The 18,800-nt window shown below is 44.6% G+C and overlaps 1 protein-coding gene across 6 annotated transcripts in view; it reads right to left on the bottom strand.

The window, feature by feature from the left end:
• The window catches only part of TRIP12 (thyroid hormone receptor interactor 12), a 2,051,777-nt gene that overhangs the window by 128,488 nt on the left and 1,904,489 nt on the right, over positions 1 to 18,800 (bottom strand). For all 6 annotated transcript variants that reach the window (XM_069618297.1, XM_069618300.1, XM_069618299.1 and 3 more), the window contains one exon: positions 16,197 to 16,351. In XM_069618297.1, coding sequence (XP_069474398.1) covers positions 16,197 to 16,351 — 155 coding nt within the window. The remainder of the gene's footprint in view (positions 1 to 16,196; positions 16,352 to 18,800) is intronic.

Raw genomic sequence — 18,800 nt, 5'->3', positions numbered from 1 at the left:
GAGGGTAAGAGAATAATACCCGACAGAGAGGCAAAAGTGCGAGCCTCATCCAGACCACACACTGTAAAAGACATGCAAAAGTTCCTTTGCATATGCAATTACTGCAGGGCCTGGATACTGGATTATGCAGCATACACAAGGCCCTTGTTGTCAGGTCTAAAAGAAGCACAGAACGACAAAGCACAATCTGGACAGCAGAAATGCAAACAGCATTCAATAACCTAAAAGAATTAATACACACAGTCCCAGTTCTAGCAACACCTGACTATGAGCGTGAATGTTAACCTCTTTACACACTCTAATGGCACCCTGATGACAGCAGTATTGACACAGAAGACATCATGGGTGACAAGCCACTGACCTATTACAGTGGCACACTTGATTCGGTAATGCACAGTCATTTCGCTAGCGAACAGTCTCTCACAGCTGCGACCTTTGCTATTGAAAAGAGCTCGACAATTGTGATGGGGTACTCTGTCACCCTTTACGTGGAGCACTCCCTGTTTGCCACACTTGAAAGATGCAAGTCCACCCTCACCACACAAAGAACATCAACCTATGAGATCATAATTTCAAGCCCCAATATCCATAAAATACAAGTCAGTAAACCCAGCCACGTTCCTTACTGAGCCACGCACTGTCAAGGATATGCAAGAGCAAGATTGTGCCACGTATGTGGGAGAAGGGGATGACATTCCTAAAGCAAGTGAAAATGCATTAGAAGAGGGAGAAGTATTCTTTGTTGCTGGATCAGCATCCATTTGCCAGGAAACTGGTGAAAAGCATGTGGGAGCAGCAGTGGTGAGAATGGAAGATGGAGAATATGAGACACTGGTCAAGAAATGTTTACCTATACATTACTATGCCCAAGTCGCAGAGTTGGTGGCATTGATCTAAGCCCTCCATGCAGCAAAACGATGTGCAGTAACCATATATTCAGATTCAGCATACGTAACCACCACGGTACATGCTGGATTGTCCAAATGGAGGAGGAGGTTCAGGAGAGCAGATGGGTCCCCAGTACAACATGCACAATTACTGAATAAACTAATCAAAGCGTTAGCACAGCCCTACGTGGTAGCTATAGGTCAGTGCTAGGTCCACACCCACAATTTGGAGGAAATATCTTTGGGAAATGCAGCAGCAGACGCAGCAGCAGCAGCATATCTCCCCATCCTCATGAATTCAGAATGCATCCTAATAAGTAAAGTCGATGGTTATAATGTACTACTCATTGTACAGATTATACTACTACAAAAAAGAGCACCACAAGCAGAGCAGGATTTATGGACTAAAAGAGGATGTACACAATACCCTACCGATTTGGTGTGGAGACAGGACTCAACAGGAAACGTGGTTATGCCTGTACAACTACTAGTACGTAGCATTTGAACAATTGGACTTCCCCGCCCACAGCACAAAACATATAGCTGCCGATCTCCAGGAAGATTGGTTTATCCCAAACCTTCAGGAGTACCTCAATAAAATGGTGGTTGAATGCACCACGTCAAGTATTTAGTACTGGAATGACTTTATGAACACTGCAAGGAACATTACCCCTGTGGGCCCCTTCCGAGAGCTGCACATTGATTACGCAGATATGGGAGAGAGGTGCAATGGGGCAAAATATCCAATTGTGGTGGTGTGTCCATTTTCCCGATGGGTGGAAGCAGGGCCCTGCGCCGATCCCGACACAAAGTGCGCAGCCACATTTTTGGTCAGAAGTATTTCCTAGAAGGGGAATATGTGACGTCAAAGTCAGATAAGGGTACACATTTCGTCAATGATCTGTTCAAGGAAGTAACTTCCCGGCTATGAATAAAACACAAAATGCGCTCGATTTATCACCCAGAAGCGAATGGAATTGTGGAGAAAATAAATGGCCTTCTCAAGAGTAGATTGTCCAAACTATGCAATTCCCTGAAGAGATATGTGGGTGTACTGCCTGCAGCAAGCACTTTTTCAGCTACGCACTCAGCCAAGTAAGGACCACCACCTGTCACCTCACAAAATAGTAACTGGCAGATGCATGCAAACGCCACTGTTGCCAGTAAGATGAGTATCTGATGCACACAGGACAGCCACTGAGTTAGGAGAATAGTTTAAAAGACTACCTCGCACAGCTCACACGAGCGTCGAGATATATAGGTAAACAGATCGCACCCCCATTCACCACAGAAAATGAGACTGAAACGTACACTGCAACACAGGCTAGCAAAACGCAACCTCTGATGCCAGGAGAGCTATTATATGTACAAAGCTTTGTCTGAAAGTGGAACTCTCCCAGATTCCATGGCCCCTATGAGGTGATCTATTGTACACCACTAGCTGTATAGATGAAAGGGTTACGGTACTGGATCCACCTTTCAGATGTACGAAAAGCACATGATGGTGTGGTTCCTGAAACACTAGAGAGCAATCAAGCAAATGCTGCAGTACAATAAAAGGTTACTGGAGATGAGTTATGGCAGCAGAAATGTAAATAATGAAAGTTTCAGTAAACATAGTTTTGAGAATGAGTGCTATATCTCTCTCCGTCTCACTCACAATCTTTCCGTTAATCAATTTCTCACTGACTTTCTTGATTCATCTCTTTTATTCCCATGTTCCATTTCCCACTCTGTAACATCACCCAGTTTGATCCCTTTCCATAGGTGCAACGGTGATGGAGCTCACACCACTATATAGTAGGAAAAGGATAAGTGCCACAAGGTTATATAGCTATGAATGCAGATTAAATTGTGTTGCAATTGTGTTTTCTATAGTAATTGTTTTAGGAATCTATTGGGAAGCGTCTTATCTGGGGGGCCCATATAAAAGAAAGCAGTAAAACTGACCTGGGATAACAAAACGTTCCCTAACCTCACTATTCTGTATAAAAACTTAACGAGAGTAACCCCAGAGCCCAGAGTATTCGTAAATAATGAAAACGTACCAGATGCAAATGATGTTACATTGCCACATTCTACCATGTTTACAGCTTTGCAAGACACCTCACAACGTAATATGATGTCTACCTAAAGTCTAATGTATTGCATGATCTTGGTCCCCACTGCAGTTCCCAAAGTAACACTAAGCTCTTATTCCCGCACTATGATGTATATGCAAGTTAACACAAAGGTTGATGAAAATGTGAATATCAGTATTTTTCCAATGTGTCAACAGACCAGGGATGTTTAGAGATCACTGTGTACCACTAATAGACGGTGTAGGAGGCTGGTAGGGAAACGACAATCCCTCTTACAATATAGTAGAAGGAGGAGGCAAACACAACAGTATACATATGATGCATACCGTGGTTTGGGGCTAGATACACTAGAAGACCTCCAGCGTACCGGTCAATCTAACAAGTTGTACTCTGATAGGAGAGCCTCGGGGAGACAATCGATCAATGGTAGTTGCTATGTGTGTTCCCCGACACCGCACACATCTGCTACGCCTAAGGTTCTGGTGCCTCAGGAGGCCCCTTTGGTAGAACACAATGTCTCATCCACCTCAATATGCAGGATCAAGAGCATCTTCCATTCAACCACACTAAGAATGAAACTTCTCCCACCAGACGAGAGAATCTGCAAAAAGGGATCACAAGGTGCAAAGTGTTTCAAGGAGCCATTCCTGGCCATAGAGGGAACGACAATCGCAAAAAATAAGTGGTGAGAATCGACATTCATGTGCAAAGCTGAAGAACTGCGTGGTCTGTCAGACGAAAGACTAGAATGGATGGAACAAACGTGCACAATTATGGACTGAGCATATCACAAAGCTGACATGGATCACTGCCCCTGAAAAGCCGATCAAAATCCAGCAATTAGAAAATTACGAAATTTGCTTTCATGTGGAAGGGAAAGTATCCATGGGTTCCAACACTCGCTCAATCCTTGTCATCTCGGACCTCCGAAAGGGCACTGCTGCCATAATGGACTACTACTGGGTGTGCGTCAAACAGGCATACTTGCACCTCCCACCATCATGGAGGGGCTACTGTGCTTTGGCAACGCTGCATTCTGCACTGCTGGCGATACCAGAGCAGCATATAAAGGGGGAAGTGATGCCCACAGGACTGCAATGAGCACATCGGCCAACAGAAGCATCACCCCCATCTTCTGCATACTATCTGAAGAGGAGCAAGAAGACTGTCTTGTAAGAGGTGTACCTCAAATTACATATCCAAGATTCCTCTAACCTCCTTGCCCAGATCCCTGATGAGTACAAACTCTTCAATTTAGCAGAGAATTTGTTTGCGTCACTCATCCACTCATTTGCGCACAGCATCCAAGCACATGCAAATGCCAACTCGCTCCAAATAGTACGTTGTGAGCTGATCCAGCTGGCAAATGACACTGAAGAGATATTTAATGTCATCAAGGTGGAACTAAGAGCACTGCGGCTCATGACGATGCAAAACTGCTGTGTCTTGGACCTCCTCAAGGCAATGGAAGGCGGTGTTTGTAAAAAGATAGGAAGCTCATGTTGCACATTCGTACCTTCTTCAGATGCTGAAAACGGGACAGTGTCGCACGTGATCGCAGCAGTGCATGAACATGGTGTGAAAATGAGAAAACTAGGGGTTCAAGACAGCGATTGGCTCAGCATGACATTCAGCTGGGTGCCTTTGTGGCTTGGGACCATAAAGAAGATGCTGATCCCCATCAGAGTGTTCTTTCGTCCACCTTCTGTGTGTGCCAGCTAGGGCTCCGATGTTGTGCAAAAGCGGTTCTCAGCAGTGCGATGATGGTGACCATTGATAATAGAAACACTAATAGAGTGCCTCATGAGACACAGGAAGCACAGGTGCAAACTGGGGAGAATGACAAGCCCAAATATTGCATGGTGTCTATATACCATACTTGGGGTTGAGGTAGACAACATATCACACTTCTATTGCACAACCAGACGATCTTGAAAATTACAAGGCGGAGTGGGTGGATCTGGCAGGTGATGGGGATGTATGTATGTTTATTTTATTTGTGAGTCACTCCAGGCCCAGGGGTATATGGGCGCTCAATGATATGATTACAGGATACAGATTTATACATTTAAAACCTGTATCCTGATATACCCTATATCCAGGTGTATATATATGACCTGTACTCCTGAAGAATACACAAGGAGTGGGGAGAGTTTGAGAAGTGTATGCAAAGCAGGATGTCTATCAAAGGTAGCCATGCATGGGATGAGGCAGTGAGACGGGCTGAGTAACGCCAACATACAGGGGGAGGATATTTGTTACTTTAGGAGTAACAAAAGGGGGGAATGTTGGGAAGGAGCCAATCCCTGACCAACCCCTCCAAGGTCACTCCAGGTGAATAATGTACGTAGTAGCAAAAAGGGGAGGCCCGGCCACACCTGCGTGCTTACCTCGCACAAAACCTCACAGCAAATAGCACATATAATATAGCCCTATCCTTGTTGTATCTGGCTGTGGCTCAATTCTGGAGCCCCTGTGCAAGTTTGTAGACCATTTTCTCCAACCCATCAGTACATAAACATGTACACACTTAAAGGACACTACGCACACCATCTCCGTGTTTGAGGGCCTCACCTTTGACCCTGCAGGCCAACTTTTGGTGACAATGGACAGAGTCCTTGTACACGAACATCCCCCAAGCGGATGCCATTGAGTGTGCCCGAGACTTGATGTCCGCCGACTCCTCTCCCCATAAGAGCCGATCAATTTTGTCCTGGAATTAATGGAGATTGCCTTATATAAAAACTTTTTTTTACTTTCGATGGTGTAATGTACCTACAGACCAAAGGTACGGCCATGGGTGCGGCATTCGCCCCAAGCCTGGCAATATTGTACATGGCCAAATTTGAGAATGATAACATCTTCTCAGACCAGAACCAATGGCAGGCACAGATCACGAATTGGCATCGCTACATTGATGATGTCATATTCATCTGGACGGGCACTGACATTGAGCTAACAGCTTTCTGGACATGGCTAAACACCTGCAACAGGGACATACAATTCACTATTGACAATAGTAACTCGGAGATTAATTTTCTGGACCTAACTATCGGACACGAGGAGGGAACTTTACAATGTGACCTTTATCGTAAACCCACGGACAGGAACACCCTTTTGCATTATACTAGCAACCACCCATCCCATACAAGAGACAATCTACCCTATGGACAATTCCTCCGCATCCGGAGGCATTGTACCTCGATTGTGAACTACAAGCGCCACTCGGCAGACCTCTCTGCTCGTTTACGAGCTAGAGGCTACCCAAGGAAACAACTTGCACAGACCAGGAAACGAGCCCGGCACAAAAATCTAGACATTCTCATCCATCCAGTACTGGAAGACCACCTGCCCACCGAGACCCGCATGACATGTGTGGTAACGTTTGGTGCACACACGGCACAATTGAAGAAAATTGTCAAGAAACATTGGCACATAGCACGTTTGAACCTACCGGATGAACAACTCCCGAGGTTCGCCTTTAAACATGCTAAAAACATTAAAGAACATTTGGTACACTCTCTTTACCAACCAGATACCACATGCGGCAGTTCCCGCACACTTCATCCCCTACAAGGTCATCATCCATGCGGCAGTTGTGTCACGTGCAAATTTACAAAGAAGATAAAATCCTTCTCAATCGGTGCTCGACAATGGACCCTAAAAGATCTGTCCAACTGTAAAAGCTACAACGTGATCTATTGTATTGAGTGCCCATGTGGCCTTAGATACATAGGCCAGACCACCTGGGCTGTTAACACTCGCATTTCGGAACACCATTCTAAAATCAGATGTAAAAATCTGACAGCTCCCTTAGTGGAGCATTATCTGACTATGAACCACACCCCCAACGACATTCTGTGGTGGTGTAACGCTCACCTGATTCCCGCAGAGGCGCCGGTCTTGACTGGGTGAATGCCGTATCTTCAAAGGTGATGTTTAACACACGGTTGGCTCTTTGGGCTGGACCTCTGTGCACTGTATGTCTGACTCGAAGAGTAAGATGTCTGCAGATAGAAAATATGGGATTAATGAGCTGGGGTAATTGGGTGCCTCTCTCCTCTTCCCTTTCTCATCTCCTGTAGAACCCCAAAGGTTAACGCCCTCACCTTAGGTAAGTGAACGCCGAGCTCTCCATCTGCCTCGGGGCAGGGTGCCGTAACCAGTTTCTTCACTGGATAAGGGTGCAGGCCTCTTGACCTCAGAGGACTGCTGTCCGTCGTTAACTGCACAAACGGTAAGTTCTGGGCACTTCAAATGTCTTAAAAGTCTTTTGTAATGATATCTCTGGTTTTGCAGGGTTCCGGCGATGGCGGATGGCGGGCTGATGAGAGTTGAGGATCGAACCCGCGTGAAGAATAGAAGCGCCTGGAAGCACGTAAGTAAGCGCTTGTAGCCTGCTTCACGATGCGCACTAACTGTCCCTTTTATCTTGCAGGTACAAGTTCGGAGCTTTAGAGAAGCTGAAGGGTGCTGGAATACCCACTGGATTCGGCGTGGGAAGGAGTAATGGCACGTGAGTAATAAAGTTGCCCAATGTCTTTAAACGCACCTTCTTTTGTCTTTCAGATGCGGGATGCAGCGCCGAAGGCCTCCGGAGCGTGCGAAGAGCTGGTAAGCTTTTGTCTTTCAGATGCCGGAATTCAGTGCGAAGACCTCCGGAGCATGCGAAGAGTAGGTAAGCCTTTGTCTTTCAGATACCAGAATGCAGCGCTAGGCGTTGGTGACAGCCGATGGACCAGGTAAGAGATGCGCTGCCACTGAAGACCGTAGTGCTAACCTGTTCTTTCTTTGTCTTTACAGGTGCTGCTGAAGACTGGATTCCAGGATGGTAAGCCTTTGTTCCCTTAGGCCCAGGATCAGAAGCAGAAGACACGATGAGCGTTCTGCTGCAGAGAATGCAGAATAACACAAAGCAAGATTCATCCATCGGGTGTGGTTTAAATAGCCTCCTGTAGTGCTTAGGTGTCTCCTTCCACAGCCACGCCTAGGTAAGAAAAGAGTTCCTGCTTTCCAGAAGAGTTCCAGTGTTCTGAACCTAGGGAGTGGCTCCTGCCCCACCCAACAGGAAAAGTAGTCCCAAACAGAAGAGGATCAGGGGTTCAACTGGCAGGTAAGTAAGCAGCATGGTCTGCTGCAGGTAAGTCCACCCAAGCATTATGGGCCCGGCGCTTCCAGCGCTGGGACTGGGCATCTTTATGAGCCTGGTGCCACTGGTGCCAGGACAGGGTCCAAAAGGTCCCAATTGGGACTGGCTGGCACTCGGAACCGGGGTTATGGGTCTGCTTCCAAGGGAGTTGGGCAAGTCCTGATCTTTTGGAAGCAGAGATCATGACAGGTGGGTGGTGGAAAAAGCGAAAGGCGGAGCGGACATGCAACACAGTCTTCTAAAAAAAAGAATCCAGATAGATCCACCGCCTAGACATATACCACCATGGTCTGAATGAGATTTTTCAGCCTCTCATTTAAGCAATAACCTCAATGAGGAGCCTGTTGCAGTGCACCTCACTATGCACCTTGCCTGGCGTTAAAACAAACCCCCCCCTTCATCCCCAGAGACTTTGCAGCACCACATGTGCACTTTGCCCTCAACGGGATCTTACAGCCCCCGTGGACTTGCGTGCCAGCAGCCACAAATTTTGGGGCGTCGGTACACTGCACATGATGTCTCCGGCCCATGTACCCCGTTACCACCAACTATTTTTTTTATGTCCCACACATCATCGTGCAGGGACCCATCAGCCTCGTACTGGGACGCATTATTATAACCCCCACTTTTTACCTTAATCAGCCCCGAGGGACGAGGTTTGGTCGTTCCACGAGTAGCTGTCCAGCGACTGCAGCCCCGCATCGCCTCAGGGTTCCCATGGCCACCACCATATCAACAAACGAGAACGCGCTTCCCTAACCTCGCTCGACACCGCTTCCGTGTTGCAGGGGATTGGCCAGCGTCACAGAGCTTCGGGCCCCGCGCACGCGCGGTTGCCATGGACGCCGCTTCTTCTACAACAGCACCCACGCCACCATTTACAACGCGTACTCGTGGCCTCCGCCAGTCGGACAGCGTTCTTCCCTGCGCGCGGCTGGAATGCCTGAGCCGCTCACAAAGGTAATCTAACTCCCAGCTTTTTTGAGTTCGCCTGCTTGTGAACCGATACACATCGGGTGAAATATTTGGCCACAGCTCACTCAAGCTATAATCTGCACTTTCAGCACACGGTCACGAACGTTCGGCTTGCAAGCAACATAAGGGCGTTCGGGGATAGCTTGATTCCCTCTTTTTTCAGACCATGACGCGCACGCCATTAGTGTCTGTTAGTCCTTCACTGGTAACACGACCGTGGTGCAATCTCTCGTCATGCATTCATGTTCCCTCCACAGAGCACGGCTAGCGCATGTTACTCACACTTCAACCATTCGTTTGATAGTCAGCCTTGGTTTCCCTCCTTACCTTGGGTTTTTCTTCTTCTTTGTCCCGTATTTCCCTAGGACTAATTTCATCAAATACGCCTGATGCTTATGAAGAATTTCTATGCTTCAACCTTAATTTACCCATCACTCAGTGACCCATCACCTTTTGACCTGCAGGTACCTACCTTATGTATTTGTTGCACCGCTCAATGGTCTTTGCCCGCAAGATACTGTAGCCAGCATTGAGGTACACACAACAGCCCTCATTATATCACTCCAATCTCCATTTTGTCCCCTGCGCAGAATAACGTTGCAGACCACGACTACTGCCTTGGGCCCGCACACCCTCCAGCAGGACCCATTTGAGAACCCTCCTTGCTCAGCCCCATACACTTCGGTGATTGAAGACCGAGTTTTTGTGATTACAGCACCGGCAGGTAAGCCGCCGACACAGTGCTTGTGAGAACATGTATATTGTCATTTATGCCCAATGACCATTGGCATTCATCTAAATTACTCACTGTAGCTCTTTATACACATTGCAGGGTCGCCCCTACGGAGCCCTGATGAAGGCGGACGCTACCTCACTGCACATCCGCCGAAACGTGTCAATCCAGGAACAGCTGCGTGTAGTGGTTCCCGTTTGAACCAGACTCTGTTTATTCAGTCTCTGCCACGTTGGCTTTCAAAGATATCTTATTCGCCATAGGACCCTGGAACATACATTGTTGTAACTAGAAATAACACTGAAAGGAAACTAACTTTCCACCAATTAGGACACCCTTATGAAATTGGACGATGATATAGCCTCTTTCGCCTTTAATTTCTGGCCTTGGGATTCATTTACAAAGGACCTATGTGTCCAAACGAATAGATAAATTATTATGCAATAATGAAATATTTGTTCAGATTTATCTGTATACAAAATAATACAGTATATTTTTTTGTTCAGTTTGTTGTAAATATTGCACTTTTCTCTTTTTTGTTAAATTGATGGGATCATTCATTGTTATTACTCTTTGTTTATGTACGTTGCACCTCTCAACATCCTCTCTCAAGTTTTTTATGTACTAAATGCCTGTTTGTATGACTAGCAAATAAATCTTTGCTTGCTACTCTCTGTATTTTTCAGCTCAGTGAGCGGTTAGCACACCTTTGACCTCAGGTTTGGATCTGCTACTTAGCCGGCCAACCTTCACACTAATTTGCGGACAGGCCCATAACCCTGTTTCTATATAGCATAATTGCCTTGAGCTTTGTCCACTAGGAAGGGTACATTTCTTTGTTTACACACTACCATTGTAGTAAGATGCCATTTTATAGTAGGCCCAACTCCATCTTTTCAATAGGTCTGAAAATCCATGTCTCTGCAAGAAATGCAGCTCTCCCATCCCCAGCATCTTGCACCGCGGGCTCACACCACAGCCTCCACCGACGAGCTCCGTTCAAGCCCTGTTCTTACGGAAGCCCAGCTATGCCTTGTTACAAGTCCGTAGTATAATTTCTGAAAAAATGTGCTCTGTGAAGAGCGTGACACCATGACAGGCCACAGCCCAAGTGCCCATTCATTTCCTCTAAACTGCCAGTGCCCTCTCAACCCCCCCCCCACCCTGCCTGGCCAGAGCCCATCAGCTCCGACCCCACAGTTCCTTTCAAGCCGATACCCATCTGACTCCCATGTGCCCCGACCAATCCAGAACTCCCACCACAGCCCCAATCCAGTGTAGCGGTATATCCTCCCAAAAGCAACACACGCCTACCTATATCACAAGGACCCAAGCAGGACAAATGGTAGATCAAACCGTTGGGGTGGGCACCTGGGTGCAGGGATTGCGGTATCAAAGAGAACACCGAACTAAGAGGTTGGAATGCCAATATATTAACTCATCTGACCCAAGTACCCCTAGTCATGCAAGATTTTATGTGTGACATTTTTGCATTATCAATTCCTGTTTAGTTTAGTTGGATGGCGTTGTTTTGAAAGGAATATGACTTTACAGTTCAAAAGTCAACATCCCAAAAGTCTTTTACGCAATCTCCCTTATGGGATGTTTCTACAGCTGCGCCGTAATTGTTCCAATCTCACACAATTCAATACTCATGCGGATGTCTTACAGGCTAGACTGTTAGAACTGGGTTACCCGCTAAAACTCATAAAACACTCAAGAAAAAGAGCGCTCTATACCAACAGGGACGCCCTCCTTAGACCAAAAAACAAAACTGTCGGGAAAGAACAGTTAGTTTGCGTGTCCACTTTTTGTCAACACGGTGCGACTATTAAAGCTATTGTTCTGAAAAACTGGAGGATCCTTAATATTCCACGAATCTCAATTTAGAGAAACCTCTTTTTGCTTTTAAAAAAAGCAAACATTTAGGACAGAAGCTCACTCGGGCTACAAGACTCCCGGTTCGTACTAACCAGGTGAGGGATGTCAACCTCGACCAAGTGAAAGGCCACTATACGTGCACGTCGTGCGCAGCCTGTAAATTAAAAAAAAAAACGACAGACTTTACCTACAACGGCAGGTGTTGGGCACTACGTACTTTTACCACCTGCAGAAGCAAGAATGTTATTTACGCCATTGAGTGTCCGTGTCAGCTTTTGTATGTTGGAAAAACTTCTAGGGAAGTTAACCTACGTATTAATGAGCACAGATCAAAAATCAGAACTCGCAACTTATCGGCTCCACTAGTGATTCACTGTGTAGAAATGGGACACAATCCGGACTCTTTAACCTGGTTCTGCTTAGAAAAAGTTTTTGCCAATAACACAGTACAATTGGCCAACAAATTGTCCTATAAGGAGCAAATGTGGATTTTTAATTTAAAAACACTCCACAAAGGCCTTAACACGCTAGAGTCATGGGACTTTAATATCCGTTAATGAGTTTCTTACCGCGAGTCCCTACGGGCCTACGCCATCACGAGTGGGCAATGAATCGCCCCATTCTTTATTCCTTTGTCTACTAGTTGCTGTAAATTGGCTGCGGTTTTTGTGAGCTTTCCCTGATTCTAGGACCGCCCTATGCACGTATGTTATTCATTTCTTCTTGTCATTATTCTCACATTTACAGACACTGTCCACAACACACCAGCCCATTCCGGACCATCTTGTGGCAGCCTGGGTGCATTTTCTAGACTTGGCGACGTTTACACCTTTAGCTCAGTTTTGACCCATTTAGATTCTAGTAGATCGTATATCGCACTTTAGTTGGATGTCATCACCAAGTGTTCATCTGGCGTCTGGTCAGCAGTTTCTTAAATTTCCTGTCTATTTTTTCTAGGCAATAATAGTAGTATTCACCTATTCTACAAGGTTTTACTTATTTTGTGTCACTATTATTCCCAGCATCTAATTGACGCTTAGTTGACATCTTCGTAATTTAAAGTTCGAATTGTCAGTTAAAAATAAAATTAAAAATAAATTATTTCATTTTTCTTTATAACTCACTTAGTTGCACTACCACTCCCAGAATCCCTCTGGGTGTCAACTAGCAGCTTTCAATTTTCTTAAGCGGCCTTCAGGCATCAGCATTTAATTCTAGGCAACATTTTCTCTCCAGCTGAGGAAGTAATCATTGCTTGTGTTAATTACATTTCGGGCGGCAGTATACGAGCAAGTATACGCACCTGGGTTCTGGACTCTTGATTCTTATCAACATAGGCATGCGCAGTTAGCTTAAATAGAGCGGTTCCCATCAGCCAGTGTCTTTTGTGCAGACTGCCTACACGCATGCGTGGCGTTTCAAGTGAGGAAATCTATTTCGGTTCGCAGAGTCAACCTTTTTGACCTCCATTATCCACTTGATAGAGATAGATAATTGTTTGATGGAGGTAAGCGAGCGGCTAGTTTTTCCGCTTTATACACCTTAGTTGTGGGAATTCTGAGCACTTTTAAGAGGGGCTGCATTTTGGATGGCAGCTCAGTGCTGCCATGCACATTCTTTAACAGGGCAGTCATTCGAGCATTCACGTGAATGCAGTGCATGTAATTTAAACGTGTATAACAACACTCTTGGCCCCCTTGAGGGATAGGAAAGTCTGCTGTGGACTTTCACAGCTTGACATTCCAAAGCAGTGTCTGATTTCTGCTTTGGCATTTTTTGCCATTTTCTGCTAATTCATTTTTTGAACATCCACATTAATGCTGCACATGTTATTCTGTACTGGCATAATACTCTTGGCCTCCTTGAGGGATGGGCACGTCCGGTGAGGACCCTTACAGCACAGCTCTGTTTGTAATTTTACCAAAGCAGCGCCTGCATTCTGTCTAGGCATTTTTTGCCATTTTCTGCTATTTCATCGTTCTAATGGGCTTCTCTACTGGTTTGTTGTAGTGATCTACAGACGATACTTGTGTTTCGGGTTAAGCTGTGCTGCTTTCCCAACTTCCAACATCTGCAACTTTGGCTTTCCCTAATTCGATAGGGTGCCTTTTCAGGTGAGCCACCATGTTTTGCTCCAGTTTCAAGCACTTGATATAGCACCTTTTGTCTTGTTTTATTTCATTTTGTCATGTCGGTCTTGCTTTATGTTACGATTTGGTCCTGGCTTCCCCCAGCGTGACTGACCATATCACTCCGTTATGGCCACCATAACAATTTGGCATTCATCAGGTTGGTCCAGTATTGGTCTTCTTCGGGGGCACGGTTCCATCCCGGACCTGACTAACAATCATATGTTCATATATAATCTGCATTGTGCACTTATATACTTGTCGCAGATTAACCATGGTCCTGAAGGTTCCCCACCATTCTGCACGGTCTTCTTTTAGGAGTCACTAACCCTTTCGCTCTGTCATATATAGCTGTTACATTGGGATTCCTATTTTGCTTAATTGTTATATGGCATATATGATCCCTGAGTTGTTTCACAAAGAAAATTGGGCTGCTCTTTTGTAGTTGCCCCCTCTTTTTAATTGTATTCGGCAGACAGTTAGCTATGACTAATATGTTCTATGGAGTAGTCTATAGCCATGTTTTTGTGTTTTACAGAATGGTAACATTCACCTGCTGAGGAAGACGTTGCGTTTACTACCACTACACGTCGAAACCGGTCGAGAGATAAACCCTACAGGGATGTGATCTTTTGCACTTTTCCTTCCGATCCACCCTGACAATAGATTTATTAATTAATTCTATTGATTATGAATATAAATATTATGTCTGTTTGAAAGGGACCAGTCATGAATTCCTTCTCCCCACAGGTTTTTAGTATGATTCTTTTGTCTTTTAAGCTTTTGGATGTATGTCACGGTATGTTGAGTTGGGTTTGAATGAGTGCACTATGAATGGCAAGTATGTGTGACAATGTTTTAGCCGTCTTTAGGCATACGGTTGCTGCTTTTTTGCTGTATTAAAGTGATCAGTGTTTAATTATTTGTGATTGACTCACCATTGTTTAAATTGTTGGTTTCACTTTCAATACATTTTGATACACATTCTTTCAAATTGATTTGCTTCTCTGGACAATCTTTTTCTCTTGTTATATGCAATTGTAATACTCTGGTCCAGAGGCTAGAGTTTCCCTGCCCTTTTCAGATTTTATGTTGCACTATCAACCTGCCCTTCACACCGCAGAGATGAGCCCAGCTGACCCACGTGTGCCAAGAGCGACTGAGAGGCGGCGGCCAATTAGCAGCTTGCATTCCTTATAGTGCCAACTGTTCTATAGGTCTCTCATCAATCCGATGCAAGAAAGTGTACACTATGCATGTTGTCATCAGTGATGCTGTGTGTCTTTTTAATGTGCTGCCCATGTAATGTTTCGGCAGAGCGCTCTCAGGCAGCAGAGTTCTTTGCTGGCAATTTTTAAGATTATATAAACTTTGTTATCTTTGCAACTCACCTGCTGGTCTCATTCCCCTAATGGGGAGTTCCGTTTATGTGTGTATATTATTGGGACGCATGCTATGTGGGTGCCTTCACAATGTATACACTCTCTCCTTCCCTTCAAGCTCTATATGGAGTTTATGGTATGCTGTTGGATCACCCATGTGCTTGAGTGTCAGGAATACTGTGAACGCTGTCTGTCTGGTAGTGGGGGTACTGATTATGGCTATGTGAATGCCAAGTCTCATCTCTATAGCCCTCCTTGTTCTCCCATTATATGTATAGTGCCTATCACTAGACGGTGACCTCACAAGTTAGAAGTTGTAGGGCGAGATCTGTCTTTAAAGACGGTTACTGGTTTTTATACATACATTCATTCATCTTATGGTAAGCGTGCTGAAGTACTTATTTTTACAGTAGATAGAGATGCATGTGTTACTTCACTAAAGTGTATTTATTTCAGCATACCAGTATTGGGTGCTTTCTTTGGTTAACTGAGTAAACTGATTGCTGTTAAGCATACCTCTTACAGATGGGTGTGCTTCTCTTTTGGTTAGCTTGTTAGGTCTGCTATAAGGCTTCAGCCCTCACCAGATGCCCGCATAAAACCCCATCCTAACAGGGTCTAGTACAATGTTTTCAATGAACAGTTATATTTTAAATATGTGAAGGTCAGAATTTTTAAACAAAAAGATTCAACTCAAGTAGTGGAACATACAAAATGTTTAATTGACATCTTACTCAATACACAAATCAAAATCTGACATAAATGTAGCAGAGTTGGTTCAGCCGCCACAGTTTAACTATTTTTTCTATGGGAAAAAAATGTTTAAACTGAAAAATGAAGGTACTAAATACCAGTGAACTTGATTAATTTAAAGCAAGTTCTTTTATTGAAACCTTTTTCACTGTGTAGCTAAATCTTTGCAAATTCACACAGCAACCGATCCCAGAGATGCCGCTAAATGAACACTGTATAGTCTTACCAATCGGAAATCCATGATTGCTTTTGCCATCAGCTTGCCAAGAAAACGAAACTTCATTTTCACTTTTGCAATATGAGCTGGTTTGGCTGTTCTGCCAAAAGGAAGAGCAAATAGTCCCTGGATGTTATGAACATACTTGGTCCCTTCCTGGCTCCCTGTTGAACATAAATAGCTTCATTAGAAAGTGATACATTTTAAACAACATTTACTGGCTGATTAATATTTTACAACAATCATTGTTGTACAGATACACTTTCAAAAGAGTACATTTTCTGCTGTAGTTATGCGCTCTCATCTACAGTCCTACAATATCTGGGTGAAGGGTTTGATTGTCGTCGGGGTGTACATTTGTGTAAATGTCGCTACTTGGCACCCTTTTTCAAGGCAAGATTTCACTGGATACCAATCACCCTTTCCCAGGTGCGAGTGTGCATTCCACCAGATAGTGGACGTACAATATAAAATAGGAGCGGGATGTGAGTCTTTGACATGTACTGTTTTTATAATACATTAGGTATTTTTATGGTATTACCCAAATTGTTCGAACACAATTGTTCGAATGACTGAAAGTCAAGGGTCCGAATTGACATTTGCATATATATATATGTGTATATATATATATAAATAAATAAATAATGAGGGTTGCAGGGGGGGGTTCCCCCCCGCATATATGTAACAATTGACCTTCACAATTCTGTCAGTTGTGCAAAGGTCAATTGTAATTCGAACAATTGTAGTTTGAACAATTCATATACAACCATTTTTATACTTTGCTTTCGTACTTAAGATCTAATAAGTGTATAACATAATAAATGTGTATATTTTTAAATATGCTAATTTGGTGTATTTTATATGAATAAGTGTATGGACTAACTTTGTCAGCCTACTTGCCCTTCCTAGAGTTAAGCCCGACTGCCCTGCTCCCTATTTATTATAAGAGGTTTGGCTTCCCTTTTGGACTTTGTGCTCCACTCAAGAGGCCTGTGTAAAAAGTGCTGTAACACATATCACGCATGAACTTGGTAGTGGCTGGCTGCAGATCCGTTGTGCATGCAGCCAGTCGCCCCTACTGGACACAAGTTGAATCAGTGAATCTGATTACAGCGTTGCTTGTACAGAGAATCTGTGTTCAGAGTATGTGGGGTAAAGGTTTTTTTTTTTAGGAGTCAGAAAAATAATCTCCGGCTAGTTACAATTTTCAGATGACATTTACACACACAACCAGGGTGCTTGGTCACTTAGGTGGCTGGAAAGGGAGCGAGAGCCCCTTTGCAGAGTACCCTCAATGTTTGTGGCACAACTTTCCCCTAGTACCAAAACCCTTCCACCAGCCTGCCTTCCCACCTAACCATCCACCCCAGTTACCCTCTGTGGATTCATCCCGTCGGGCTCAGCAGTCGAATAAAGATTTGCTATGTCGGTGGTCTTTTTTTTTTTTTTTTTACAGGATATTCGGCTCACACTACGCATGGAGCCCATCTCAATGGGGAAAAAAAAAACTTAACCGGGACAGAGGGAGCCCGGGGTGCAAATAGAATATCCATCCTGCTTACCCGCCCTGAACCGTTGCTTTGCTGGGCCTGTCTAGGCTTGGGCTGACAGGCCGTTACCAGCCTGATATGCCCTCTCAAGTTGGGCGATAGCTATATTACACTTGCAGAGCAGGAGTGAAAAAAGAAGGGAACCAGCGTTCTGAACACACCGTCTTGTGCTGCATTAGAGAGCAATGGGGTTTCTCCGTATTTTTTTTTTAGAGACTATTTATTGACACGTATTCCCCAAAGCCATCAATTAGCTTTTGTAACCCTAGTGGTGTCATGTTGAACAACAAGAAGCAGTCTGCTGTGAAGGCATCATGAAGTAAGACACAGGCAAAGTTCAAAATAAGATAATTTATTAAACTAAATGTCAGGATGGTAGAAGGCCTAACTTGCCCTATGCTAAGATGGGATTTCCATGCCTGAACAAAACTAAGGACAGTCTGACTCAAAGAGTTCAACTGAAAAATCTGTGTCCAAAACCTATCCTTGTCTCGACAACTAAAACTAAACAATGTGTAGGAATGGCAATACTGAAAGAAGGGAGTAGTTTCTTACCTGTAACTCCATTTCTCCAGTGTTGGTATCTTTCATGGATTCACATGCTGTGAACATTCCCAGTGGTTAGGCTGGGAACCTCAGTAATTTTTTTAAATAGCGTTTTCCTATGGAAAACTTCGACACTTTAGTGTCCTATCAAAGTCTTTTTTGGGTGCTTTTGCCACCACCAGTAGGACGTAGGGTATAAATAGCCCGCCCCTGCGGCTTCCCTTCAGATTTTAACCTCCAAAGTAGAGGCAACTCGAACCAGGTTTGCATTCAGGGGCGGCTGGCCGGTGCATGTGAATCGATTACATAGCAGTATCAATCATGCATGGAGGCGTGCAAATGCAAACCAATACAGCACAGAATCACATACATGAGACAAGAAACCCAGCAGTGATGACATTGAAACAAACACCACAAAGCTGCGGGGCTTACCTTATTGAAACAGGCGTTGCAGGACTGCACGTCCCACCTGCACATCCTCGCCATGCTGCTGTCCCAGACAGTAATGTCGAGTAAA

The sequence above is a fragment of the Ambystoma mexicanum genome, chromosome 10, assembly GCF_040938575.1.
Source record: "Ambystoma mexicanum isolate Mex_15411 chromosome 10, UKY_AmexF1_1, whole genome shotgun sequence".
Lineage (NCBI taxonomy): Eukaryota > Metazoa > Chordata > Amphibia > Caudata > Ambystomatidae > Ambystoma > Ambystoma mexicanum.
Note: the sequence above shows the minus strand (reverse complement) of the source record. Positions and strands in the feature narration are given on the sequence as shown.